This window comes from Quercus robur, chromosome 6, assembly GCF_932294415.1.
Source record: "Quercus robur chromosome 6, dhQueRobu3.1, whole genome shotgun sequence".
Lineage (NCBI taxonomy): Eukaryota > Viridiplantae > Streptophyta > Magnoliopsida > Fagales > Fagaceae > Quercus > Quercus robur.
Genome location: NC_065539.1, coordinates 312,460 through 340,010, shown reverse-complemented (window position 1 = coordinate 340,010; position 27,551 = coordinate 312,460). Strand labels below are relative to the sequence as shown.

The following is a 27,551-nucleotide window of genomic DNA, read 5'->3' as shown; positions in this document are numbered from 1 at the left end:
TTTAATGTAATTCCCTAATAAAAAAGAAAAAGAAAAGGGATGGATAGGATGGAAGGATGGAAAAGAGTGATGATGAATCGAACGGGTATAAAGATGAAGGTCCTGATGGTTGGGACAAATATAATATCAGAAGCCCTAAAACTAAAACTGAAATTGAAACAGTGAGTTGAAAAACAAAACCCAACTCCACCAAAGTTACATTCTCTCACTCGGTCTTGTCTTTCTACCAAAATCGTTTGTAGCCTGGAGCCTGGAGCCTGGAGCTGCTTTTGCTTTGAGAAATGTTTGTTTGTATTTAATATAAGAAGAATGTGCGGTCCGGTCAGTTATACTTTTACTCTTTCTATTTCTACTTCTACTACTGGTTTAGTTTAGTTTAGTTTAGTTTAGAGTTGTCTCTTTCTTGTAAATGGTTATTATCCCAGATGATTTCAGTTTCAGATGAGCTATCATCATTATCATATCATATTCGTTACTCTTTTTTTACATTAATTTACACGCTCTCTCCCTCAGTCATTCTATTTCTATTGTATTGTATTGTATTCGGAACCGGTTTGATTGTTTGGAAATTGTAATTGTTTTAGTATGAATAGGCTTTTTTAGCTCATAGTCATAGGCCATTATAGCTATAGTGACAATGGAGTTTGAACCTCTGACCCAGCTGGGTAACGAGGTCATTGAATTTGACATGATTGGTCTCGCTGATGATGCCATGGACATTGACCACCCTCTCAATGTTGTTGGTGTCCATGATGATGAAGATCACCTTCTTCACAATTCAACTTCAACTACTACCACCATCCCTCCACCTGACACTAATCTCGAACCTTTTGAGGGTATGGAATTTGAATCAGAAGAAGCTGCCAAGGCCTTCTACAATTCCTATGCCCGCCGTGTTGGCTTCAGCACCCGTGTCAGCATGTCTCGCCGCTCCAGACGTGATGGCGCCATCATTCAGAGGTCTTTTGTCTGTGCCAAAGAGGGCTTCCGTGTTGACAAGGACAAGGACAAACCTGGCCATGTTGATGGTAGGGTCAAGCGCCCCCGTGCTGAAACCCGTGTTGGTTGTAAGGCCATGTTGGTTGTCAAAATTCAGGATTCTCATTCTGCCAGATGGGTTGTTTCCAATTTTGTCAGAGACCATAACCATGAGCTGGTCCCCCCAGATAAGGTCCACTGTCTCCGCTCTCATCGTCATGTCTCTGGTTCCGCTAAGTCCTTGATAGATACCTTGCAGGGTGCTGGGATTGGTCCCAGTGGAATTATGTCTGCACTCATTAAAGAATACGGTGGAATTAGCAATGTTGGTTTCACAGAGCGTGACTGTAGGAATTACATGAGGAGTAGTCGCCAAAGGACCCTCGGAGGTGACACCCAGCTCCTCTTGGACTACTTGAGAAACAGGCAAGCTGTAGCTGAGAACCCTTCTCTTTTCTATGCTGTGCAGGGAGATGATGAGGATCAATGCATGAGCAATATTTTCTGGGCTGATCCCAAGGCAAGGACTAACTACACTTACTTTGGAGACACAGTTACCTTTGACACCACTTACAGATCAAACCGCTATCGATTGCCCTTTGCGCCTTTCACAGGAGTTAACCATCATGGACAGCCTGTGTTGTTTGGTTGTGCTCTCCTCATAAATGAATCTGAGGCATCCTTTGTCTGGCTGTTTAAAACATGGCTCGAGGCAATGTCTGGGCGGCCTCCAGTCTCAATAACCACTGATCATGATCGGGTAATTCGCTTGGCTGTTACCCAGGTTCTTCCTGAGACCCGTCACCGTTTCTGCAAGTGGCACATCTTTAAAGAATGCCAAGAAAAGCTATCCCATGTGCTTTCTGAACATCCCAATTTTGAAGCAGAGCTCCACAAGTGTGTCAACATGACAGAATCCATTGAAGAGTTCGAATCCTGTTGGTTCTCTCTAATTGATAGATATGATCTCAGGGAACATGAATGGCTACAAACAATATATGTTGACAGGAGGCAGTGGGTCCCAGTGTACTTGAGGGATACATTCTTTGCTGAAATGTCAATAACACAACGCAGCGACAGTATAAACTCTTATTTTGACGGATATGTCAATGCATCAACAACCCTACAGCTGTTTGTTAAGCAGTATGAAAAGGCTCTAGAAAGTCGCTATGAAAAAGAAGTCAAGGCAGATTATGATACGATAAACACTGCTCCTGTCCTTAAGACCCCATCCCCCATGGAGAAACAGGCAGCTGAGCTTTACACAAGGAAATTATTTATGAAGTTTCAAGAGGAGTTGGTTGAGACAATGACTTTTTTGGCAACCAAAGTTGATGAGGAGGTAATCACAACATATCAAGTTGCGAAATTTGGGGAAAATCATAAAGCTTACTTTGTTTCATTTAACATTCATGAGATGAAAGCAACTTGCAGTTGCCAGATGTTTGAGTTCTCTGGTCTTCTTTGCAGACACATACTGACAGTTTTTAGGGTGACAAATGTTCTCACTCTACCATCTCATTATGTTTTAAAACGTTGGACAAGGAATGCCAAGAGTGGTGTCATATTAGAGGAACGTGCCAGCAATCTGTGGAATGGTTCACGAGAATCACTAACTGTTCGGTACAATAATCTTCGTAATGAGGCCCTTAAATTTGTTGATGATGGAGTTAAAACTGCAGAAATTTATAATGTGGCGGTGGGTTCTCTTCAGGAAGCTGCAAATAAAGTAGCTCTTGCTAAAAAGAATAGCGGGAAAAGTGCCTTTGTCAATGCAACTGGCAGAGAAGATTGTCTGCATCAAGGAAGTGTAGCAACTAATACTTGTGGGGGTCATCAAAGTGGTTTAGAACAACCTCTGTCTGTGGTTAGTTGTTTTCTGTTATTTTACTTCAGTTAGTTGCTTCTTACTTTCTTTTTAGTTTAATATAAGTAATAAGTTATTTATTTTTATCCCTTGGAACATTTCTCAAGGCTTATTTCTGTTCTTCTAGCAAATAAATAACTTGGATTTTGTATATAATATGAAGTATGAACTTACTGTACAGGTTTTCTCTACTTAGAATTATAGGATACACTTACGCTTTTTAATTATCTATGCTGCACATAAAAGCATGAACTCCTTAAGGTGAAGTTTGAACGACCAAAATTCTCGTAACAAGTAAAAGAGGTTGGACATTTAATTGGGAATGTTAATGCTATTTAAATGAGAAATGGAATCTCAAAAAATAAAAAAGAAATGGAAACAACTTGAATTTGGGATTAGTTTCAACTACCATATTATGATAACCATTCAAATAGAAGACAAGTACTTCATAATAATTATTCTAAAGGGAAACGTTTTAATTGACTTATAATTTTACTGAAAATAATATTTATGTAAAGAACAAATTAGCATTGAAAAGGTTTGACATCTGCTCTAATGTTGGTATTGGTAAAATTTTTTACCTACTTATCAAAAAAAAATTAGTAAATTTTTTACCAGTCATGTAAGAATATAATGATATTGTATTGGTGTGTTGAAATTTGAAAACATCCATGATTTATCCTTCCCTTGTCAAGATGTCCCAAATTATGCAACTCAGACTTGTTCTAAACTGTTTTTATAGAAGTTTTATTTATGGTTCTGAATTTCTCTGAGTTCTACCTGATCATTGCTCAACTATGAACAACCATAACCTCCCTTCCAACTGTCATGCATTCAGCGCTGGGCTACAATGTGTTTATAAATCCTTATAGTGCTCAAATCTGTACTATCTTATAGTGCTTTCTGCTTTGAATTTTGTGATATTTACAGTGCTTTAGTGATGGTTCATTATTTTGTTGTGAATGGACTATGATTGTTTATATTCTATGGTCATTTCTCTCATGGACTATGATTGTCTCTGGACATCCTACAATGCCTGCTCCCCGGGAATCCTTTCCTCTGTTCTATCATGTCTAAATTTCTCTTTTATCATCCACCATCTCCATGATTTGGATAATCATCAACCCCCAAAAGAGTTTAGTATTCTTCAAAATCTTGTTTAACAGATTACCAAAATCATTAGGACTCATATACGTCTGTGACCACCTGGGCTCTGATATGTGCTGTATCATCTCATGCCAGCCATATCCATTATCTTGATTCTAATTGCTTGTTCTCATCTGCTTTCTTTTCCTTTTATTTTTTATTTTTATTTTAATTATTAAAAAAAGCAATGGCACTTCTTGGATAATTTATTCTTTAATTGCATAATTCCTTCGTAGTGTGAGCAATTGTTCATTTGTAAGGAGCTAGTGGAATTCATATGCCTTTTTGGCAAGTTAGCTTAGTGATTGAGCTTTAGCAGCTTTATGGCACTCATCTATCTGGCTAGTGTTTCACTTCTTTTCCAATCAACTTGCAAATCAAGAATGAAGAATCCTTTTTTTTAATTTCAAAGTAATTCAGTGTCCTTTATAGAGATGGTATTGTTTGCCCTAACCATTTTAGATTGTACGAATATTAAGCATTAGTAAACTAATACATGACATATGCCACTTGTAACAGAACTAGTACCGTTGTCCTCAGATCTATATATGGCTTGATAATTCCCTTGTTTCCATCAGATCTATATATGAGATTGGTTCAGCTTACAACTAGTGTAACTTTTCAAATGCTACACCCTTTTAAGATCTTTGATATCTATTAGATGTAACTATCACCTTCCACATAGGTTTATTTTCTTAAATTCTCTCATCATCATCATCATCATCTTTTACTACTCAATCTACTCTCTGATCTCTCTTCTCCTTCTTATCAACCTGCTCTGTATTCTTAGTTTCTCCTTTCTTTAATGCAAACCTTCTCCCCTTGTTTCTCTCTTGAATTCTTCTCTTATAAAAAATATTCATCAAGTTGGTTTTCTCATACATGATTCCATGAGGTCTGGTTTTCTCATAGTTACTGCTTCATTTTTTTTTTTTTTTTAAATCAATATAATAGATCCCCAATAGTTTGGATTAAGATTTTATCTGTTAAATTTCTGTTGAACCTCAAATTGAAATTATATGTTTTTCCTCATTGCTTGATTTGGTGCATTTGGCGCGAAAGGAATGCTAGAAGTTTTGAGGGTTGTGAACGCTCTTTGCTGGAGATTAAGTCTTTCTTCTTACACACTCTCTTTGAATGGAGTGTGGTTTTTTCTCATTTTTTCTTGTTCTTCCTTTTCTTTGTTTCTTGACCGTTGTTCTTTTGTTTCCTGATTTGTGCCCCCATAGTACATCCCCAAAGTACTTGGTTTGGCAATTTTTTTATTATTAATAATATTCTTACGTTATTTATCAAAAAGAAATTATTTGTTTTGACCAAAGAGGATTTTGGTACTTAAAGGTGGTGCCAATGAGCTTGGATGCAACTGTTATAGATTGTCATATGCTTTGCAAATTCTTTATGTCTGCTACTTTGTTTGCTGCATATCAATCACTCTTTATTCAATCATTGTTTTAAAGACCTGACAAGAAGTTATGCCCTTTGCTATTATGCGCCAAGGGTTTAAGAGGCTTTATAGAGGTTCTGGTACTTCTTTGACGGGTGCAATCCTGGCAACCCACCAAGCCCGTTGTTCAGTTGGACTTGGTCAACCTGAGAGGAGCAGAGCAGAGGCCAAGCTTCTCAGTATCTAGGTGGGATTGAGCTGTCCAGGTCTTGAGGACAAGACCTGAAGATGACATTGGTGAGAAAGAGCTTTTCTAACCTGTGTGAGAGGAACACCTTTGGAAAATTCAGTGACTTAAAGCAGTATTTGTTCCAGTGTTAGATCTAATTGGAATCATTTTTTTTTTTTTTTAAGGAGTAATAGTTGAGAACTGTGTAGCTTGAACCCATCCCTAATTGTCTTGATTTATAGGTTCTAATTTGAATCCTGTTGGGACACTTGTTAGTCTTTATATCAGTATGCATAGAGAAAAAATGAGTTGGTCTCAAACAAAGGTGCATATCATATTCAAAACTTGAATGACTAGGATTGAATGATAAATCACTTGCATATCATTATTAGGTATATAATGGCAAATGTCTTAGAGGACTATGTTGGGAAGTAGAAGTTGTCAAGACATGTAACCATCCAAGCTTAGTATGACTAGAGGGTTATTGACCCCTTCTGTGAATGAATATTAGGATTTTGGATAAATTAGTAAATACTTTGGGGTGCAGTTGGGAATAGAATAGATCCTGTAAGTATATCTGACAAAACATATGTTGGGAACATTATATGCAATGGAGAAAACTGTTTGGTACGTTTGACTTGTATAAGGTTGCTTTCACATATGGATTGAAGAAGTTGCTCAAATTCATTCAAAGCCCTTGTAGCTCAGTGCTAGTGGCATAACAGGCGGAAGAATAAGATTCAAATCTTCCCAACTGACATTCAGTGTGAAAAATACTGTTTCTAGTGTAACTGATATTTAAATTGATGCTGTGTTGAATGATAATAATGCTCATCATATGACTCTTGGTCAAAACCACCCCTTCCCCCCCCCCCCCCCCCCCCCCGACCCTTTTTTCGTTTGTTTTGAATGGTGTGAATGAACATTGCATATGCCTGCAGGATGAGCAAGACAGGAGAATCCAAAAGCTAGCGCACCAACTTGAACGTGCGCGAAGAAAATGTGAAGTGTACCGGGCGAATTTGCTTTCAGTTTTGAAAGATATTGAGGACCAAAAATTACAGCTTTCAGTTAAAGTTCAAAACATTAAGTTAGGAATGAAAGACTAAGATCTGAATGGCATTGACAGTACTCTCTCTCTCTCTCTCTCTCTGTGAGTCGAAAAAAAAAAGGTGGGGAGGGGGTTGGGTTTTGAATTGAAATGACTCGCCAATTTATGCTGCATTTTGCTCTGGCTTTCTTATCGACACCTTTCAATTGTAAAGAGAAGTATCTCTTCCATGACCTCTATCCTGCCCTTTCACTGGGTGAGTGCCTCTATGGGAGAGTGGAGTTGAATTTGGTAGGTTTTGGTGAACAACTTTGTTAGGGAGAGAAAGAGGGGAGGCGGGGGAAGTTGATGTTGAAAATTACTACTGTAAATTGCATTGTTAGTCCCGCGCTCAATATTTTTCCCGCTTGGAATATGGAAAATCGCATTGCATAAACCCTCTTTTAAGGCACTGAAAATGGAGGTGAATATTTTGTCGCATTTCTGGATTCGTTGTACTGAGTCTTGAAAGGTATTTTTTTAGTTAAACTTGAAAGGTATCTGATGACTTCCATTAGCCATCACTAGCAATTGGAAAACGACAAGTTCCTACCATATGAAAAGGAGATGGGAATTCTTTGAAAAGGCAAACTCTTCTCATTATCATGTGATGGATTTGGCAAAAGACGAGAATTCTTTTCTGACGATTATGAGAGTGAAGGTGATAATGATGATAGGACACTCTTTGCTGCCAACATACCATACTCTCAGGTCTCAAAACACTTTTTGTTAATTTGTTTCTATAAGTCTTCGCCTATTGTTGGTTGCATTTACCAAAATTTAGCACGAAATAATTTTCTCTTTGCCATATTCCTTGTAAGGATCTGTTTAGGATTTGTTTATTTTGTTGAAATTGAAAACTTTTTGTTTAAAATACTGTAAATAAAGATAAAAGTAAGTTGAAATAGTAAAATGAGACTTATGAATAGTATCAAAAAGTGTAGGGAGTTCATAAATAATAGTAAAAATAAGCTAAATAGTAAAATAAGCGATTTTTGCCAAACGCATACTAAGTGTAATTGTAATATAGAGCCAAATGATGGCAAGGGTAACAATGAAACATGCTGAGAAAGAGTGGGGACTAAATTGGCACACTTTTTTGAGGATCAAAATGAAATTGAATTACTGACACCTAAAACTTGAGTACCAAAAACCATATTTAAGCCTATTCATATTTGATTTATTGCTAAATAGAGATCATGTTCAGGAAAGACTGCTGCCATGCCTTATTTTTCTGTTCACCCAACTATGACAAATATAATAATTGAATAGAAATGGAGGAGCATATGGTATACAAATCAAGATCTAATCAAAGAATTTTCAGTTGAAGGTCAGCATAGCCAATCTGTGCTTTGTGCTTCTCAAAGAGATCTTGAAGTGCTTTAACGAATTGACTATGAGCTTCAATGACCTGAAGAGAGAAAACGAACAAATCAGCAAACTGAGCAGCTGCCAACACCAGGATGATTCCACTAAAAAGTGATAAAGTGAAACTCGCAAGGGATCGACATTGATAAATAAATAACCATGCTCAAATGTTGCAGTGGCATTAAAATTTGATACCTCTTCCATCGTGGGATGCGGATTTTTCTTGAGCTCAATTGGTCTACCCACCACCACATGCATTGGATGTCTGAATGGTACAGGAGATCTGCAAAAGAGAAAACCAACTCTAGATAATAGTCAAATCTCTCCACATTTTCATATGCTTTTGCTGCAAACATTCTCAAACAAATGCATCCAGAAGTCACAGGCCAAAAAGTAAAACAAATGGAATTCAAGAAGAAGAATTCATACACACCCTAAAATTCCCCCGAAGTATATTGGGGTAAACTTGATAGCTCTAGAAAATTGCAGGAACAACTTCCCACCCGGCTTCCACCACTTATAGATGTGTGACTGTCTCACAATTACAGAGGAGAGCGGAGAATAAGAATAAATTAACTGTCTTGGGTAAAGCAAAATGCACTATTGACAACAAAATATTAGTCAACATAATAGTAAGCGATTGACATGTGGGCCATGCAAAATCTGCAACAAATTGATCCAACTGGCTGTGCAACAATTGCACCAGTATCATCACAGACCAATAAAACAAAACCATTAACTGCATCAGGCACAATGCAACTATGACAATTAGAATCCTAAACCTACTACTTACCAGATATTCCAATATGTGAGAGAGAGAGTCAATACCTGACCAAAGCAGAAAACTGGAACCAGAGGATGGCCCATCTCCATGGCTATGCGAACAAATCCTCTTCTCGTCTTAAGAAAGGCAATCTACAAAGGAGGCACGACTGTAAATCCCCAATTTAACCCCCCAAAAAAAAAAGGGAAATGGTACCTCTACATTCGTATCCAGGTATGTGTGTGCATGAGAGAGAGAGAGAGAGAGAGAAGGGTGTGGGGGGTGTCTATGATCAAAGTTTAATGCAACAAAACTTAGATGATTAAACAATCAGGAAAGTGCTCAATATTGCCTATTTGATTTTTTTCCCCCTAATGATGTGGAACCTCACCAAGGCAAAGGGCCCTTTGGACCCACCCTTGGGGAGTAAACCACGGATACACAAAGCATTCAATTTTTAGAAGAAAGAAATGGATGAGTACATGTAAATATTGACTAGACATAAACACAGAACACAAGGAAGAGTTAAAAAGGATTAAACCTCAGAACCATGCTCCATAAGAGATGTCTCCTGCACTCCCCCTGGCACTACAATGCAACTATATCCAGCTTTCAAAAGGGAGATAAAGTTTTTCTTTGTTGCAGGTGCAAGACCCAACCATGTCCATATGTGCCTCAAAAATGGTGTGTAAAAGACCTAATAATTTTCTAAGACATGTTGAGTGAGACTGAACGCAGAGAAAGGCTCCATGAATATATTGAACAACTTCAAGGTAAAAAAAAATCTTACAGCGCTACTGGCAAGGACCTTTATCTTTGGAAGTGGCATGAAACCTGTAAGGTCAGCAAGCGCAACAACACCAATTGGCAAAACTGAATGTGGTTCATAACCGAAGACTGCATGAAACACAGACCAAAATTAGTACTTTATCTAAACAAGGACAACCAGACCCCCTAGGGGCAACCAGGTGGTGGGCTCCTAGGTTTGGAGTGTGACGTAAACCTGGAAGTCCCAAGTTCAATCCACCACAATATTGGTTTATGGGATTTCCATGGTGTCTCCTGGGTAGCAAATGGAATAATTTGGCCAAATGTTAGGACACCACTTCCTTATATCAAAAAGAAAAATATATATATATGGGGGTGGGGGGACAAACAGACTAAAGAAGGTTATTTGGCTAATTATGGTAAAACTCTATATATAACAATTGCATCTATGGCTTAAAAATTCAAAATTCAGCCACAACCCAGTAGGAGTAATGATGCAGGGCATTTAAGTAGTTTTACATTTGTAGTTGAATACAAAACCAGTAGAAATAGTTGCTTGTGTCCAAACAGTGGGTTAGAGGTTTTTATTGTCATAGCAGTCACTTAGATCCATTTGTACTCATTTGGTTAATATTTTAGTTGGTTAGATTCCAATTACCAATCAGATTAAGTCTTTAATCAAGCCAATCCAGTGGCTGCTAGTGTAGTGCAGCTTGTATAAATTGCAGATTAGGCTCTCATTTGTATTCAGTTTTGATATGTGATCAAAATAAGTCTTAAGAGCTTTAATTTGAGAACTTTGTGTTCTTTGCTGATTAAAGAGTTAGAAGACCAAGATATGAGGGAGCCTATTTTTGATAGCTGCATTGAAGAACAAAATGGTGAGGAAGGACAAGAATTGAGTGATTGCATAACAAGTATGGCCGAACCTGTTTATGAACAGTATAGGGAAAAAGGAGTAGATGCTATTGTTGAGAAAGAAATTGACTTTTCAACAGTGACAAGGGCTATGAAAGCTCCAAAACAAGAAATGGAGGATGACAAATAGCATAAACGTACACTCTTTCCTACTGATTTCAACATTGAAGGATGAAGTTGTGACTTGCTAATTGAGAAAGGTAGTTATGAGAGTATGGAGTCTCAAGAGATTTTGACCAAGCAAGATTTGAAGATTCAACAAAATCTGTCTTGCTTAAATAAAGGAGATGAAGTTGAGTTTCAAGAGGTTGTTATTCCATTCTTTGTGATGAAGTTGCCATACAATCACGTGAATACAATAGGCAAGCCATCTTGGGTGGAAGGTGCAGCACACATAGTTTGTACAAGATAGGTCTTCACTACGCATAGCAATGAAAGAAGGGGAAAACAAATCCCAAACCAATGGTCAAGATGAAAAGTCTTTAAAACTGGAGGGTCAACCAAACTTGAGGACAAGTTTGCTTTCAAGAAAGGGAGTCCTCTTGATGCAGATGCATCTACATTAGTGTTTCATTTATGTGGGACTTGGCTGTGCAGAAGCAGCGGCATTTGGTGTGCTGCAACAACAGCAAACTCATCATACAAGGCAACTGTATCATCCTATAACTTCATACAAATCTTATGGCAACCAAGAGCACTTGAGGTCAAGTGCTTCTTAAGAGGGAGAATCCTGATGCAGGGCATTTCAAGTAGCTATATCATAATCCTATCGTAACTAATTAGTTAGTTAGTTAGTGAGTTAGTTAGATGATTTCTTAAGCATTTGCCAATAGGATTTAGACACTTGTCAATCATCTAGAGGCTGCCAATGCCAAACAATTAGTATAAATAGCATAAGCTCTTTGTAAAACAGTTTTGGTATATGATTCAAAATAAGCCTTGAGAGCTTTTATTTGAGAACTGTGTGCAGAGGTGCCTAACCACCTATCAACGTGTTCTAAGCAACTCTCTTTACATCTAATCTAAATCATATCACAGCCCATCACCTTCCCTGCATCAAGTAACAACACCACCTCTCTGATATATCTTCCAAAACCTGAACCAGGAATTCACCCAAAATCATATTGCTCAGCTTTCACATCTTAGTTCATCCTAATAATAACAACCACCATTGAATTATAGGTCTAGGGATTTAATTATTAAACTAAGAGTTCTCTGGATTCAATTATTAAACTAAGAACTACAGAAAACTCTGTGCGCGTACGCAAAACCTATTTTTGAGATGGTTGGAAATGTAAACATTAATATATTTCTGACCCTATAGCTTGAACCCCTCCTCCCTTGAACCCCCAAGCACTTCGTGCAATGGGAGGTACCATCCCGCCTACAGGGATGGTTGGTGTGTATACAAAAACTTGGGAACGGATATTATGATACCAGCGGTAAAACAAAAACCAACCTTGTCACTCCATCAAGCTGTCACATTCATATTTGATTAACAAAACATGACATTTAAGTGCCCTCAACAATAAATCATAAGGCAAAGGTGAAAAATAAATGAAACGGTAGTAGACTAGGTAAGTTCCAAAGGTGAACCCTCTGCAATTCACTAACTGCTCCTTGAAGGTAACAAACAAACATGATATAATAAATCGCTTTAAAAATGAATGTTGAAAATAATTTATCTAAAACTTAAGCGCTGTTTACATTTTGTGATTGAGGCTCAAAATTTTCACTTTAGTTGTGCACATAGCAAATACACCACCATAAAAGCCAGAACAGTATTGAAGATGTGAATACTATAGTGACAGTACTGAAGACCCAACCAACAGCTTGTGGTGCATGATGTGATTGGTGTGGAAAGATAATTGATTTGGGTCCCTTTCCATTCATCCAATACTACCTTGTGATTGTGGTGTGAAAGAAAATTAAGGCTTAATAAATGCAAGGACTAGGAAGTTAGTTGGATGGAAGGCAGTAAAAAGCTTGAAATTGAAATGGGTTATAAAAATAAAAACATGTGGGTAAATTGATTTGTTGGTAGAATAATCAAATAATGCAAGGGAAGGCATGTAATAGTAATTCAGGAAATTTGAAGATAGCAAATTTAAATTGAAGTAAGACAACAAGAAAAAGGGGGGGGGGGGGGGGGGGTGGGGGTGGGCAGAATAGAAAAGAAAACAAACCATAAGCGCGATCGGGATGGAAGGCGTTAATATCCTCTACATGCAGAGTCACTGGGAAGTAACTACAAGCATGCTTACATATATACCTGCAAAATTAATAATAATAATAAATAAATAAAAAAAGCATTTAAAATTGAGAATAGGCAAATAGCAGAGTAGTAATAGATTAGAGAGAGATAAGAGATAGAATAGGATAGGAGTAGGCAAAGAAAAAAGGAAATGAAAAGAGTGTGAAGTAGAGAGTAGAGAGTAGAGAGGTACCTGGACAAACGTCGGCCAAGTCTGCTTTGTTCGTCGATGGGAATGAACATTAATACAGCAAGCAAACCCAAAACCCTGTTAATAGAAATAGGTAAAGATTGAAAATTGCAATTTTGTTTGATTTTAATAAAAGAAATAAAGAAATTGAGAGAGATAGAGAGAGAGAGAGAACTGACAAGAGAGCTTTGGAAAAAGGAAGGACGAGGAAGGTGAAGAGGACTATAGCTATGTTTAAATGAATAGCTCCCAACCATATTCCGAGGGCTAGAATAGCTTGAAATGTATTGGATCCCAATCCAAATTCTTCTCTTCCCTTAAATACTCGACCGCCCTCTTCTTCCCTTTCCATCACCATCTCATCCACACCCACACCCACACCCACACCCTCTTTTCCCTTTCTTCTTCTTTCTCTTCCTCTTTCAACCAACTGTAACTACAACTATAACTATATAAATATAACTATATCATATGTGAAGACTGAAGTAGTAGTATCTATATGATATTTGTAACTACCTTCTTCTTCTAAAAAGTTCTATACCCTACTTTCCCTTTCCCTGTTTCCCTTTCCCTTTCCCTTACCAACCTAGGTTGGGACTTTTCTATGAAACGAACGATAGACAAAGTTATGATCGAAATTTCAATCAAATATCAATATTAACATTGATTGGAATCACCGTCTCTCTCTCTGGAGTCGGCCCTTCCTAGTTTATTTTTATTTTTTGGTAAGCACCCTTCCTAGTTTATATTTATTATATAATGAATCCATCTCTATCACGTAATGTTAGTAACATTCTGACATTGGAATCATCGTCTCTCTCTCTCTCTATATATATATATATTTTGTTCATTAAAAAAAAAAATAAATAAATAACATTCACAAGTCACAACAACTAACTCACAACTCACAAGTCACAACACAGAAAATGAATTAACTATTAAAGTTAAGGAGTCAGAGTAGTGTAGATGTAGTAAAGTATTGTTGAGTCTGAGAGGAACACACAAACACAAACACAAGGGACCGATTAATAATAAAATGTGGGTGCGACTCATATTAATTCTCATCCAAATCCTAAACAACATACTATTCTATTTTTATACAAACACGCCACGAAAACGCACCTCACGCCTGTGGCTGTCTCTCTACTCTAATAATGTCCTCCCCCCAATGCCAATTGGAATTGCCATGACAATATCATTGCGCTCCTTCTGCCTGCAAATGCAATCCCATTCCATTGGTCAATTTTATTTATTTTATAATAATAGTTCAGAGGATTGAGTGCACCCTAGGCCTAGCCTCCTCTCCCTCCGCTACGCAATCATCACTTTCATTCAACTCTTTATTAATTAAAATACTACTTGGGTATATGTACCCTGATCGCTAATCTAAATTTTAAGGTATCTACTGTATTATTATTATTATATATCATTTTAATCTACTTGAAATCATACTCCTTTTTCCCTTTCTTTCCTTTGATTGACATGTTTTTTTCGTTACTTCCTCTAACAATGATAGTTTAGGTCTCAGCTTCGCAAATACAATATTAAACCCAGTTCTGTGATCATCAATTATATTAATATATAGATGGATGATATTTAATTTAAGTGATAAAGCTGCAGACTTTTATATATGCAGCAGATTTGCTTGTGCATTAATGCATGCTTTCCCTCCATTATCCCCATGCTACTTTTATTTTAACATCTTCTGCACTCACCTTCCTTTAAAAGTAATAATAGCTGGCAGTAGCAGCCCTAGGAAGGAGTATAATAAATTTTAGCAAAAAAAAAAGAGGAAGGAGTATAATAAATGTATAAAGCAACTTCCTCTCAGCTCAGATACCATACTGCTAGCTGGTGGCACTTTCTGATGGCTTTGAGTTAGATCTTGATGGGATGGCCAAGTAAGATTCAACAATTCTAGTTCAGTTGCACTTAATTGCACGGAAGTAGCTAATCCCAAAATTGTAGCTTGCTCAATTTTTCATCAGTCACAGGAAGCTATGACTCAGGAGTCAGGACAAACTCATCCATAGTTTTCATCAATTACAGATTCTGCAGCAGGAAGCTTGTGTTCAGCACAACTGCCAGTTTTTAAGACAGCTTCATTTTTTTTCACTCCATCGTGTAAGTCTGTCTGTATTAATTATGTAACCATTTAAAATGAACATAACATAACAAGCCATGCCATTAGTTTTGCACAGAAGCATGTAAAACAGTGGCTGTCTACTTAAAGAGTTAACAATTAAACACAGTATATGTTCTAAGTATTAGGTTAATTGATTTGTTTTTGTGGATGACGAGGAGGATTTGATGCACAATATAAGCAAAACTTCCTTAGTGGGACAGTCTTTTACAATTTAGTGGGAGTAGCAAGCACCTTAAAACATAATTGACAAAGTTGTCAAGCTTTCTAAATAATAAGCATAATTCTAGATGGCAATTATATATATATATATATATATATATATATATATTTATATATATTTAAAGATAGCCATCCTTCCGGTCTTGTTCCTCAGCTTCCTTGTTGGCAGCTTGAACAGATTTGAACCACAGAAATGCCTGTATCGAGCATTGTTATTATTAGTTGAAGAGAGAATCCAGTGAGTGTATAAATTTATATTTAACCAATACATCTTCCTATGGCCTACGAAAAATAGATAAGGAAATGAATCTGGCATAAGATAGCCCATACATTATCAAATTATCCTAGTCATTCAAATAGTGAAACTCTGTTGTTTCGCAGTTTCCAGCTACAAAAATTGATCAATGCTAGTAGAAATCAAATTGAATGATCTGCTATTAGAGCCATGGTCCAACGGGTAGGTTAGGTACACTTCTTTTAAGTGCTATTCTATAGGTTTTCAATTAAATTCATCCATGTGATTGTATAGTATAGACCAATGAATCAAATTGATTGAAGTTAATTATTTGGAAAGTATAAAAGTTCTTCTTATTCTTTTTTGCTGTATTGGCCAATACAAATTAGATGGGATGAATTGAAACGAGACATGAGTAACTAAACATATGCTCTCTTCGTTCCAGTTTGTTTCTCCTCAATTCCATTTTAAAATATCCCAAAATATTATCATGTTTTTAAAAATAAAAATTATTAATTTATCAATGTTCTTATTATATCCCTACTTTATTTTTAAAAATATTTGAATCGAAAACTAACAAATATTTAAAAAATCAATTTAATTAAGACATCTTTTTAGTGGTCTCATTAAAAATAACTATTTTTTTTAAATTTTTTAAAAAAAGTAGATAAATTTATTTAAAGTAGTTTTGTAAACTTATACATTTTAATAAGATAGATCAGACAATAAAAAATATTTTTTTAAAAAGTTTGACTTTGCAAACAAGACGGATTGCAAGACAAACAATTTGGGTTGAAAGTATTATAAACTTCATAAAATTAATATATAAATAAATAAAAGTGAGAGAAGGGCCAGAAATGAAATGAGATAAAAAGAATAGAATAGTAAGTACTTACTGAAGTGGGAATGCCAGTAAATGCAAAAAATCCAAGCAAAGGAGCATAAAAAATGCTGTCCGAGTTCAAAAGTCCAAATACAGGCCTCTGGTTCACATATTCAAAAACAGAACCTATCTGCAGACCAAAGGAAAAGAAACTGTTTATGAAATTGGGAAGAAGAAACAACAAAAAAAGAAAAGAAGAGAAGGGTTTTTATTAAAAGAGGGAAGTACTAGTACAACTAGTAGTAAGTACTTACAGCAGCAATTGCAGTGATTGCTGAGGCAAGTAAGTAAAGATAGAAGGGGATCTCAAATCCCTGTTGCTGTTGCTGTTGCTGTTGGGATGCACTTTCATTCTGAGCCCAAGGAGGAGGCTCATCCGAATCTGGCCTAGCCCATGAAGGGATTTTACTTTCTTCTTCTTCTTCATCTTCAGTCTTCTTGTTGCTTGACTTTTTAGAACTTTCAGTCAGAGCAACCACACAAAACTTACCACGTCGTGGGTTTCTTTTTGCTTGTGATAGGAATGATCTCGGGTATAATGGATTTTCTACTCTGGGAGTGGGAGTGAGACTATTATTATGTAGCACTAGTATTCGATTTGAACACAACAAGCTTGCTGCCATGCTTCTAACTTTTTTATTGCGTTGCGTTGGACTTGGCCCCTTCTTTTGCTTCTGTAACTTTCCTTTCCTTTTGCTGCTGTTCTTAGATCTTTGTTTGGCCAATTATTATCATCATATTCATATATATTATCTTCTTCCATCTTCCAGCTTTAATTTTAATTTTAAACAACACACAACTAAAAACGGCCTTCAATTTTTTGCCCTCATTGGGCTCCCACTACGCCTAATCAATAATCATGGCTCGCCAACTCTTTTGGGCCTCACACTGCTGTCCTTTTTTCGATGAATTTACTTCGTCCTTTTCGGCCCATACGGTAATGAGACTATGTTAATGTTGACAGTTTTAAGAAATTTTTAACATAACTTTTATGAAAAATATAAAAATTCATAAAAAAAATTAATTTTTCCTTTTTACACAAAGTTTCTAAAAATGTAATCTAAACTAATTCTTTTAAGGCATACATTAATTTTTTCATTTATATATATATATATATATATATATTTTTTTTTTTTTTTTGAGGAACTTTTCATTTATATATAACTCAAGGAAATCCATGCCTGTTAGCATATGGATTCCTACCACCAAGATCATCGTATTTATAAAATTAAGTTTCTTTAAGAAGAATAAATAATTGTTATATTAAGGGTATAATATTTTTGGTAAACATTAATTCAAGCTTTAAAATAACATATAGGTATTCACTTTTTTTTTTTTTTTTAAAGAAAAAAAAAGAGCTTATTCCTATGGATTTAGAGTCCATTATGTTGTATTGATTTCTTAAGTTCTTTAATTTTAATTCTTGTGGGAGGTCCACTCATTCATGTATTCCCAATAATCTCTCCCTCACAAGTGAGTCATTACCTCTTTGTGGGTTCTAAATCACTTGTCTTTCTAGGCCATTAACAAGTCCTACCAACTCTCCCATACTCATAGGTTTTTTCTTTCATCACACACCTTCCATGGGAACCATGTGTCAACCCACACGTCAATGTCCATGCAACCTCACTATATGTTGTCTATGGACTTCCTTCATGTGAACCTTACATACATGAGAACCTCGCAAGTCTACATCCACCATTAGCAATACTATTTTGTTAAACCTTTCTCTAATATCATTTATATGGGCTTTACAAACTTGTCTTGTGCAATGCAAATTTGCCTGACATAGAGTACATGCACCAATCCTTGTGCCAACTTCAAAATGTAACCTTGCCACTTTATTGTACACCACCTTCAACTCTAATGTCAATTGTTAGGGAAATAATACATTGAGAAAACTCTAATGGAGGTCTTAATATAATGTATAGTGACATCATTCAACTTCTTTACTCTTCTCCATATGAGACTTCCACTCACATGTTTATACCCAACATCTTATAGGATTCATAGGAATAAACTAAACATGGGGATCACACATCTCATGAATCTTCTCATATTCCTAATTAAACAAAATGCGAGCATAGTTACACTCATAAACATATGGGTTCCTAAACATCACATTCTCCATAATCTAGGTGCTTGAGGTATATTAGATTCTTCAAACCAAACACTATGTTCACAATTTATTTTTTCAGTTTTAAAAAATGAGGTGCTTGAAGAAGCTATACTTAAATTTGCAATTTGAAAAGGTACGGTTTCAAAACGGGATATCAAACATTACTATAAACCAATGGCATTATCCTACCAATCAATCATTTGGACCATAATTTAATAGTGTTGATAATGATGATGATGACATATTTGTACTTACAATTATTTCAATGACTTCTTTATTCCTTGTAGTTTCACAAGAATAAACAAAAAAAATACACATCTCATATTTTCAAAAATCTTATCATATTTCTAATCAAAAGAAACATGAACAAAGTTAAATTCATGGGAATCTAGGTTTTTAAATGTCACATTTTTAAAAATCTAGACCTTGTTTGGTTACAGTGTTTAAACAACGAAAACTGTTGTTTAAACACCATAACACATATTTCTACACACTTTTTCACCCACATGTATTTCCATAAAACTTAAACAATATTACTAAAAATCTCTTACCAAAATTCTAAGAGTAATGTTAGATTCTCCTAACAAAACGTTATGCTCATGTTGCACTTAATGAGGTATTTAATCCTAAGTTTGGACGAGGAGAGGACATATTTTGCTTTCTTTATTCTTTTTAAATGAAATTTTCGGACCAAACATGTAGGTACAAAACAAAAACACTTTATTGTGTGAACAAGAACTATTGAATATTAAGGCTCCAATTACACCCAACCTTTACTTATTTGGCAGGTATTTTTATAATTTGTGGAAGTGTTAGTTATATATACACCATGTCTTAAAAGGACAAATCACAATTGAAATTTCTATAATAGTTTATAAAGTATAAATTGATTTAGCATATGACCAAGGTGAAATTTAGCACATAGCCAAAAACTTGGCAATTCAATGACAGAATCTATTTCTTTTTTATATGGAGAAATAGGGTTTGAATCTTTTTTTCCTTATTGTTATAACAAAAAAGCAAAAAAAAAAAAAAAAAAAAAAGAAAGAAAAAGAAAAGAAGCATATATTGACATTCAAACAACATCATGATAGTGAGTTTCAGTTAGCTCAATTAATAAATTTTTTTATGGTTGAATAAGAGATCTAAGGTTCAATTCTCGCCTACACCAAAAACTGATTGGTCCTAATATTTTGATCGGATGATAAAAAAGTTATCATCTGGTGATCTCCGGTGAATGCTATGTGGTGGTTAGACATTTGTTATTGGTTTTATTTTATTTTTCTTTTTTTTTAATATAAATAAAAAGTAGAAAAGTTTTTCGGTTATATATTAATAAACACCGACGTAGCAATGTGGTCTATAATATATGATTCCTAACCTTAAGTCAAACCATTATATCATTATTATGCATAAATAGTGGGGTTGGATGCCTTCTAACACTAGAGAGAAATAAGACAAGTAATGATTATATATATTTGTGATAACTTATGATCATATTTGCTTTTGGGTAAATAACAACAATACTTGTTGCTTTGAGTAGATGACAAGATCATTTGTGAATCATCCTCATCATAATCATAATGATCACAATTGTTCATAATCTCCATCACTACTATCCTATTCCTTTGCAGTGAAGCTCACACCTAAAGTGTTTTTTTTGGCACCGAAAAGAATACTGGTAGTCACCAAAGGCACTAGAGTCTAGACATGACATTCAACAGATTTATAAGCGATAATGATTGTTTTCCACTAAAGCTTTTGCAATACAATCATGTTTGCAGCGAAGCCCGAAATAACCAATCATGTTTCTTCTGCTTTTCTTTTCTTTTTTGTTTGGAAAAAATAGTCCTATGTCTAGACCTGAAACATGGAACCTTTATAACCTATAAACCAGACATATATATTATGTTAACTTTGGAATTAATTGAACATCTTCACTCGCACAGTCAAATTTGATTTCTACCTTTATTATGCTTGAGCTAGTAATTGAACGAGGGATGATGTAATTATGTTCAAAGATAAGATGATTTTCGATTAGCTAGATAACTTGCACGTTGACACTTCGGATATGACTATGGGGATGATTGGATGAGGAATTAACTATTACTAGTACTACTACACTATCTTGAAAAATTACCGATTTTCCGACCAAACTCAATAGGAATAAAATGTATTTATTTGCTAATTGTCTTGGTGGGAGTGCTCTTTTGCGACATTCTTCTTTCATAAGCTCTTGAGCCAATTTGTTAATTAGTTAATTAGTGTTCTTAACCCTAAGTTTGTTTTGAAGTAAAATATTTTTCTATAAAATGTTTTCCCATTTTTAAGTGTTTGTTTGCATATAAAATGTGGTCAAACTTGTAAAATGTTTTCCGTTGATTATAAAATCCTTTGTAAAAAGTTATAAAACGTTTTACCTTTAAAAACTTAGTAAAACATTTTACCAAAACACACAATGACCCCCCTCCCCTCCTGCCCCCAATTTGGTGGCTAGGTCGTTGGTCCAATTGCTGGAGATGATGGTTCCAGCGATCCAACCATTGGAACTAGCAGTCTAGCGACTGATGCCAACAATCAAGTCACCAGAATAATAGTTAGATCATTGGTAACTCTAATGGCTAAGCTGCTAGTTTTGGTGGTTTGTGCTTAAAAAGTTTTACATGTTTTACTAAACATCTAAAAATATTTTATTGAAAATATTTTAAATATAAAAATTTTCCAAGAGAAATTGAGTTAAACTAAGTGAGTGTTTGTTTTGGGCTGAAAGTGGCTGAAACTAGGCTGCGTTTTCATGCTTTTTTTTTTTTTTCCTTGCACGTGAACAGTAAAATTACTGTGCAGGGGACAAAAAATACTGTTCATGGGTCTCATGACACTATTCACACATTTAAAAATTATTTTGCTACAGTGTTTTCAGTTTTCAGTTTTCAGTTTCAGCAACAATAAGTTCAATCCAAACGGACCCTAAAACTCTAAGTCTATTAAATGGATATAATTTTTTTCCTTATCTTCTTCTCCTATAATTTTTAAGTTGATAAAATCTTAATTTAACTACAATCCAAATTCTTTTCTTTATCTCTATTTCTTTTAATTTGATTACAATCCAAAATCTTCATCTTCATCTAATCCTTTTTTTTTTTTCATTTAAATTACTACACCTATTGCTACACACATATATAAATAAATAACTAAAACAGTAATGTGATATTTAATTGAGTTAATGTGATTATTTTTTACACCTCCACAAATTATGTTTGAATCCAAGAGAAATTGAGTTAAACTAAAACTCTACTAAAAAAAGTCTACTCTACTATTTAAGAGTTAATTATTAGTATTATTTGTATTTGTTAAACATTGGCATAGAAGAACGAAAGCCCTAGTGGATGATGTATTTACTTTTGGGATCTTTAGTCACACACATCTGCAAAATTGGAGGTGTTTTTGTAAATGATTTGAAACTTAATTTTTGGCTGTCATTAGAGAGTATGTCATCATCGCATGCTAATGTATATTAGATTCTTTCAGATTTGCAATACTTCCACTATAAGCAGTATCCAGTTTGCTATCTCTTAGCATCAGTAATGATGAATATCTTTTAATTTATGGAAATTTTATTTTGGTCAAAATTTTTTCACTAAATTTGTTTGTGATGGAACTTATCTACCATATGAAATTAGGAGATTTATGTGAGAAGATATACCTTCAATTTTTTTTTTGAGTGTCTATTTAATAATTTCTTAAATTATATGATTTTAAAAAAAAAATTAGATAATGCAATTCAGCTTGATTATTGATATAATTTTTGATTTGGTGTTCTTAATTGACTAGGCAGATTATTTCTTCACTTATGGCAACATTAAAATGGCTATGACTGGTAATTTATAGGTAAACATTTACATTGCAATCTAAATACTTACATTTTTGTAATTTATGGAATTTGTTTTTGGTCATTTATACAAGAAATTTATATATGATTAGCACTTCTGCTACTATGCATGCATGTTAGCAAGTATAATGGAAATATTTTCAAGTGCTATATATATATAATTACCATTTGTAAGGACACGATTCGTAACAACCCGTAACAGTGTTGGGTTCGTACGTAAAAAAGCCCAAACAATATGATTTGTAGAGTGTGGGTGTAAAGAACTAGGTTAACTGTGGTATATTAAAAAGATTCACTCTCACGTATATCGAAGGTCTAAAGTTGGTACAACGATCGTTCTCTTTGGTTATCAATACAGTTCTTTTTCTCTCTTTTTGCTCTTCTTCTTTTGTCTGTGCTTTTCTCTCTTTTTCTTTTTCTATTCCGATCCCCCTTCTGCATGCTCTTCTTTTAGTTTATATACCCCCCTTTGTGTTCCATCCTCACTGCACACGTGTAGGTTGGGTCCGGAGGATTTCTTTCTGTCCCATCTAGCACCTCCTGGAACTTCCTATGGGCAGCTGTAAGGCTGCTTCCTTACTGTTCAGGTATCACCTCCATATTAATGCGGCCAGAGAGTTGGTTGAGAGGTCATTAATGCGGAGGCAGCTGTAGTTATAGATATTTGTTTGCCTTATCTCTTTCATCCTTGGTCGGTTATTCGATCTTTTGTGGTGACCTAATTCTGAGGTCTGGTTGCAATAAGACCACGTCCTGATCGTCCTCGGACGCATACTGCCGAGGAGTATGGTGTCCTCGGACGGATACAGAACTCTACTCTTGTGATATTGACTACCATCCCCTTCAGTAACTACCTTATGACCTGACTTGGCCTCCTCGGACGGATATGCATCCTCGGATGGGCCACGGGCCCAACAATCCTGAACTTTCTGGGCCTATTGATCGAACGGTCCCCACACCATTTTACTACTAAAAGCTTTTAGAAATTTAAAAACTTATCATAATTTTTAAAAATATTTTTATAATATCTTTTTTGGAAAAAAAAAAAAAGAGTTACATAATATACATTTTCCATGTAACTTAATTTTTAAAAATATTTTTACTATTTTTTTTATTAGATTTGATTATATTATCAAAAAATATATATTTTAAAATTTATATATAATTTTTTTTATTAAGTCGTGCATAAAAATTGAGCTTAGACACCTTGGTTGCGCCAAGTGGCTCTATTATATTGCATAATTTTTTTAAAAAAATTTTAGATTAAAATATATATATATATATATATATATATATATATATATGTATATAATTTTTCTTCTCCTATAATTTCTAAGTTGATAAAAATCTTAATTTGATTACAATTCAAATTATAGATATCAAAATTTTCCCCTCTTTTCACGTGTATAAATATAATTCATTTTTATAGGATAGCTTTATAACTATCTTAAAGGACCTAAACTACGTTAAAGAAACCCCTAAAAAAACTACATAAAAAATTTAAAAAACATTAAACTTACAATACGAGGGAAGGCATAAGTTTGAGTTTAAGTTAAACTCTATCAACTAAAAAATTGCAGTAATTTTTTTAGATAGAAACAACAGAACCTTATTATTTTTATCAACTTTCTCAAAATAAAAATTATATAATTATTCTTATCAACTTTTTCTCTATTGTTTTATTCATTTTTTAGATAAATACAAAAGCTTAATTGTGGATATTAAAATTTTTTTTAGAGATAATTACATAACACTACCACAATATATAACACTACTACCAGAAATATAATTTAATCAAGAAAAAAAATATGTAATTACATAAATAGTGTTCTATATGTAATAGGTTTTTCTTTATTCTTATCTTCTTCTTTTGTAATATATCTTCTTCTTCGTGGAATAAAAATCACGTGAGATTGTGAATCCCCAAATTCTCAAGGAAATGCCTCTTCCTCTAGCTACAAAGGTATGTATTTCTTTTCTTTTCCATTTTTTTTCACAAAGCTGCATTCTAATTCATGAGTAAAGAGCAATAAATTCAAAGATAATAATAAATAGAGCCTTTAGGTAAATTTATAAATGTTATTTTCTACGAGTGTATGTCTTTGGTACGTGTATACATATATATTGCGTCTTATATTGTTTACAGGACCTTTTGCTTTCTTTACTTTGTGTTGTCTTACTCTTATTATGAGCTAGAAACCTAGAATTTGCATTTTATGAATTTGGAAGGACAAATTTTTAAACTCTTTTAAGAAAGGTAGATTCATATGTTGGCTTACTTTCTAAATCATGAGTTATTCTCTTTTGATAAATAATTCTCTTATATATATATATATATATATATATATATATATATGTATGTATGTATATATGTATATATATAGACAAATACACACATGTTGTGGTGGTTACCTAATGATGTACAATATATTTTATTCAAACACACTACATATATTATGTATTAGGATAATTAGTTTAGAGTTTCAAGTTTCTCACTACTTAATTAGTAGAGTATTTCATAAATAAACCCCATTTTTTTTACATTCAATTCTAATTAAAATAAATTTTCATTTTTTATAATCAATATTTAACATCAAAATATATATATTTTAATTTATATATGATTTTTTATCTAAGACATTTAATTCACATATAATTTTTTTTTATTAAACCGTGCATTGCACAGGCATAATACTAGTATATATATATATATATATATATATATATATATATATATATAACAAAAAGAAAGGCACACTTGTATATTGACCAATGTTTTTTTCTTTTCAAAAAAAAAAAAAAAAATTATTGTTCATATGGGGCCAGAGAATTTGTAATCCCGGCCCACTTTACATTAGGGCCCAAGGCCCGCACCGAGGAGAGACGTTGTCGAGGAAGTGCAACGAAAGTCCAAATGGCCTAGAGGTGTAGCCGAGGACGATCCTGTCCTCGGCATCCCAAAATTTAGAAGGAAAGAATGGCACACCATCAAAGGCAGACCCTAGAGCGCTCCCAGAAGAAAGGGCGAGTATAGTGTAGGAGCGGTTCAAGGGAAAGGCCGCTATTACTGCAATTAAGTACTCTGCGCCTGACAGGGCCATACTCTTTAGCTTTTACAACCACCCCCAACCACTTTGGGTATGGGCTGATAAGACAAGTATCAGCCCTAAAAAGCTGAACCTATACGTGGACATTTGAGAGAGGGAAAAAGCTAATATAAAAGGAGGAGGAAATAGCCAGAAAAAGGGGATGGCATGATGTATTGTCTCTAAGACCGTTGAAACCTAGCATAAAAGGGATTATAAGAACACGAAGCTCCTCGGACAAGGTCCAAGAACTGAAGCCACCCAGGTCATGCCGGGGAGAAAGTCTTTTTGGATACGCTCAGTTCACCTTTGTGCGATCATCATGAACACCGTGACTAACGGCTGTCCGTTCACCAAGGCCTAGCCTTTTAGCCCATTCTCTACAAATTTTATTGTTTGGGCCTTTGATGTTCGAACCCAATACACCAATTTGGGGTTGTTACAAATTGAGTCCTTACAATTGGCACCGTCTGTGGGAAAGGCTTGTGCGTTGGCGCAGGCGGTGGTTAGTCATGGTAGGAACAAGCCCCTGTCAACAAAGGTCCCTCGAAAGAAACAGTTTTGGTAGTGATGCAAGCTATGTGAAAGCCTCCCCATCATCTCCAGTGGCACGGGTCGTTCTAGGGGCTTCTAACATCAAGTCTATGCCCCACACCTTTGTCAAGGGGCTAATCCTCGTGGGTCTAGTAGCCCGATTCACCGAATTCTTATAAGTGTTGAACAGAACCAAGGTCTTGCATGGTCCTCAGACTTAAACCTATGGGAAAACTAGTCACTAAAAAATATAAGTGTTGGACAGAACCAAGGTCTTGTATGGTCCTCGGACTCAAACCTATGGGGAAACCAACTACTTCAAAAAGAAAGTGCTAGACAGAACCAAGGTCTTGCATGGTCCTCGGACTCAAACCTATGGGAAAACTAGTCACTAAAAAAATATAAGTGTTGGACAGAACCAAGGTCTTGTATGGTCCTCGGACTTAAACCTATGGGGAAACCAACTACTTCAAAAAGAAAGTGCTAGACAGAACCAAGGTCTTGCATGGTCCTCGGACTCAAACCTATGGGGAAACTAGTCATTAAAAAAATATAAGTGTTGGACAGAACCAAGGTCTTGTATGGTCCTCAGACTCAAACCTATGGAGAAACCAACTACTTTAAAAAGAAAGTGCTAGACAGAACCAAGGTCTTGCATGGTCCTCGGATTCAAACCTATGGGGAAACTAGTTACTAAAAAAATATAAGTGTTGGACAAAACCAAGGTCTTGTATGGTCCTCGGACTCAAACCTATGGGGAAACCAACTACTTCAAAAAGAAAGTGCTAGACAGAACCAAGGTCTTGCATGGTCCTCGGACTTAAACCTATGGGGAAACTAGTCACTAAAAAAATATAAGTGTTGAACAGAACCAAGGTCTTGTATGGTCCTCGGACTTAAACCTATGGGGAAACCAACTACTTCAAAAAGAAAGTGCTAGATAGAACCAAGGTCTTGCATGGTCCTCGAATTCAAACCTATGGGGAAACTAGTCACTAAAAAATATAAGTGTTGGACAGAACCAAGGTCTTGTATGGTCTTCGGACTCAAACCTATGGGGAAGCCAACTATTTCAAAAAGAAAGTGCTAAACAGAACCAAGACCTTGCATGGTCCTCAGACTCAAACCTACGGGAAACTAACTACATCAAGTAAGGCTTAAGTCCTAGACAGAATGGAAATCCCGCACGATCCTCGGACCCTCAACTCTAAGGAAACTAACATAACCGAGTGTCTAGCCCCGGTACAGTCATACCTCGGTCCTCGGACCAGATGCCAAAAACAAGTTAGGGCTATGAACGTCGTTAGGAACGTGGCAAAGCACCCTAGTGCCCGGCGACCCTCTCGGACAGTTCACTTTAGGTTACCCATCCTCGGGTGATCACCCCATATGCAATACAGAACATTCAACTATTATCCCGATTAGTCTCATATGGTTAACCTACTTCAAGTCGGCATTATTGTGCCCGTCAGTTTTAATAGG

At 35.2% G+C, this 27,551-nt stretch overlaps 3 protein-coding genes across 4 annotated transcripts; 1 reads left to right on the top strand and 2 right to left on the bottom strand.

Moving 5' to 3' along the window:
* Window positions 1–126: 126 nt before the first annotated feature.
* On the top strand, window positions 127–7,138 carry LOC126690397 (protein FAR1-RELATED SEQUENCE 5-like). Its single transcript, XM_050385511.1, has 2 exons — window positions 127–2,845; window positions 6,549–7,138. Exons 1-2 carry the CDS (start codon window positions 638–640, stop codon window positions 6,714–6,716), a joined length of 2,376 nt encoding a protein of 791 aa, XP_050241468.1. The 5' UTR covers window positions 127–637; the 3' UTR covers window positions 6,717–7,138.
* A 715-nt stretch (window positions 7,139–7,853) lies between these two features.
* Window positions 7,854–13,678, bottom strand: LOC126690395 (diacylglycerol O-acyltransferase 2D). Of its 2 annotated transcripts, XM_050385507.1 has the most exons (9): window positions 13,138–13,673; window positions 12,962–13,036; window positions 12,701–12,786; window positions 9,619–9,725; window positions 9,370–9,525; window positions 8,894–8,980; window positions 8,499–8,596; window positions 8,261–8,348; window positions 7,854–8,108 (listed from the first exon to the last, which is right to left on the bottom strand). In XM_050385507.1, exons 1-9 carry the CDS (start codon window positions 13,314–13,316, stop codon window positions 8,007–8,009), a joined length of 978 nt encoding a protein of 325 aa, XP_050241464.1. In that variant the 5' UTR covers window positions 13,317–13,673; the 3' UTR covers window positions 7,854–8,006. The 2 variants fall into 2 exon arrangements, with proteins under 2 accessions (XP_050241464.1, XP_050241465.1); XM_050385508.1 differs by lacking the exon at window positions 9,370–9,525 and having other exon boundaries at window positions 13,138–13,678.
* A 1,586-nt stretch (window positions 13,679–15,264) lies between these two features.
* On the bottom strand, window positions 15,265–17,171 carry LOC126690396 (uncharacterized). The gene is made up of 3 exons (XM_050385510.1): window positions 16,696–17,171; window positions 16,455–16,571; window positions 15,265–15,520 (listed from the first exon to the last, which is right to left on the bottom strand). Exons 1-3 carry the CDS (start codon window positions 17,062–17,064, stop codon window positions 15,443–15,445), a joined length of 564 nt encoding a protein of 187 aa, XP_050241467.1. The 5' UTR covers window positions 17,065–17,171; the 3' UTR covers window positions 15,265–15,442.
* Between the last annotated feature and the right edge of the window lie 10,380 nt (window positions 17,172–27,551).

Bases quoted from the DNA above. Each gene is read 5' to 3' on its own strand.
- LOC126690397 (XM_050385511.1), top strand. From the start codon at position 638: ATGGAGTTTGAACCTCTGACCCAGCTGGGTAACGAGGTCATTGAATTT. The intron at 2,846-6,548 runs GTTAGTTGTTTT...ATATGCCTGCAG, and splicing joins TAGAACAACCTCTGTCTGTG to GATGAGCAAGACAGGAGAAT.
- LOC126690395 (XM_050385507.1), bottom strand. From the start codon at position 13,316: ATGGTGATGGAAAGGGAAGAAGAGGGCGGTCGAGTATTTAAGGGAAGA. The intron at 12,787-12,961 runs GTACCTCTCTAC...TTAATTTTGCAG, and splicing joins CTTGGCCGACGTTTGTCCAG to GTATATATGTAAGCATGCTT. The intron at 9,726-12,700 runs GTTTGTTTTCTT...TGTTTCATGCAG, and splicing joins CCATCCCGATCGCGCTTATG to TCTTCGGTTATGAACCACAT.
- LOC126690396 (XM_050385510.1), bottom strand. From the start codon at position 17,064: ATGGCAGCAAGCTTGTTGTGTTCAAATCGAATACTAGTGCTACATAAT. The intron at 16,572-16,695 runs GTAAGTACTTAC...TTTGGTCTGCAG, and splicing joins CAATCACTGCAATTGCTGCT to ATAGGTTCTGTTTTTGAATA. The intron at 15,521-16,454 runs GTAAGTACTTAC...TGCTCGATACAG, and splicing joins TTACTGGCATTCCCACTTCA to GCATTTCTGTGGTTCAAATC.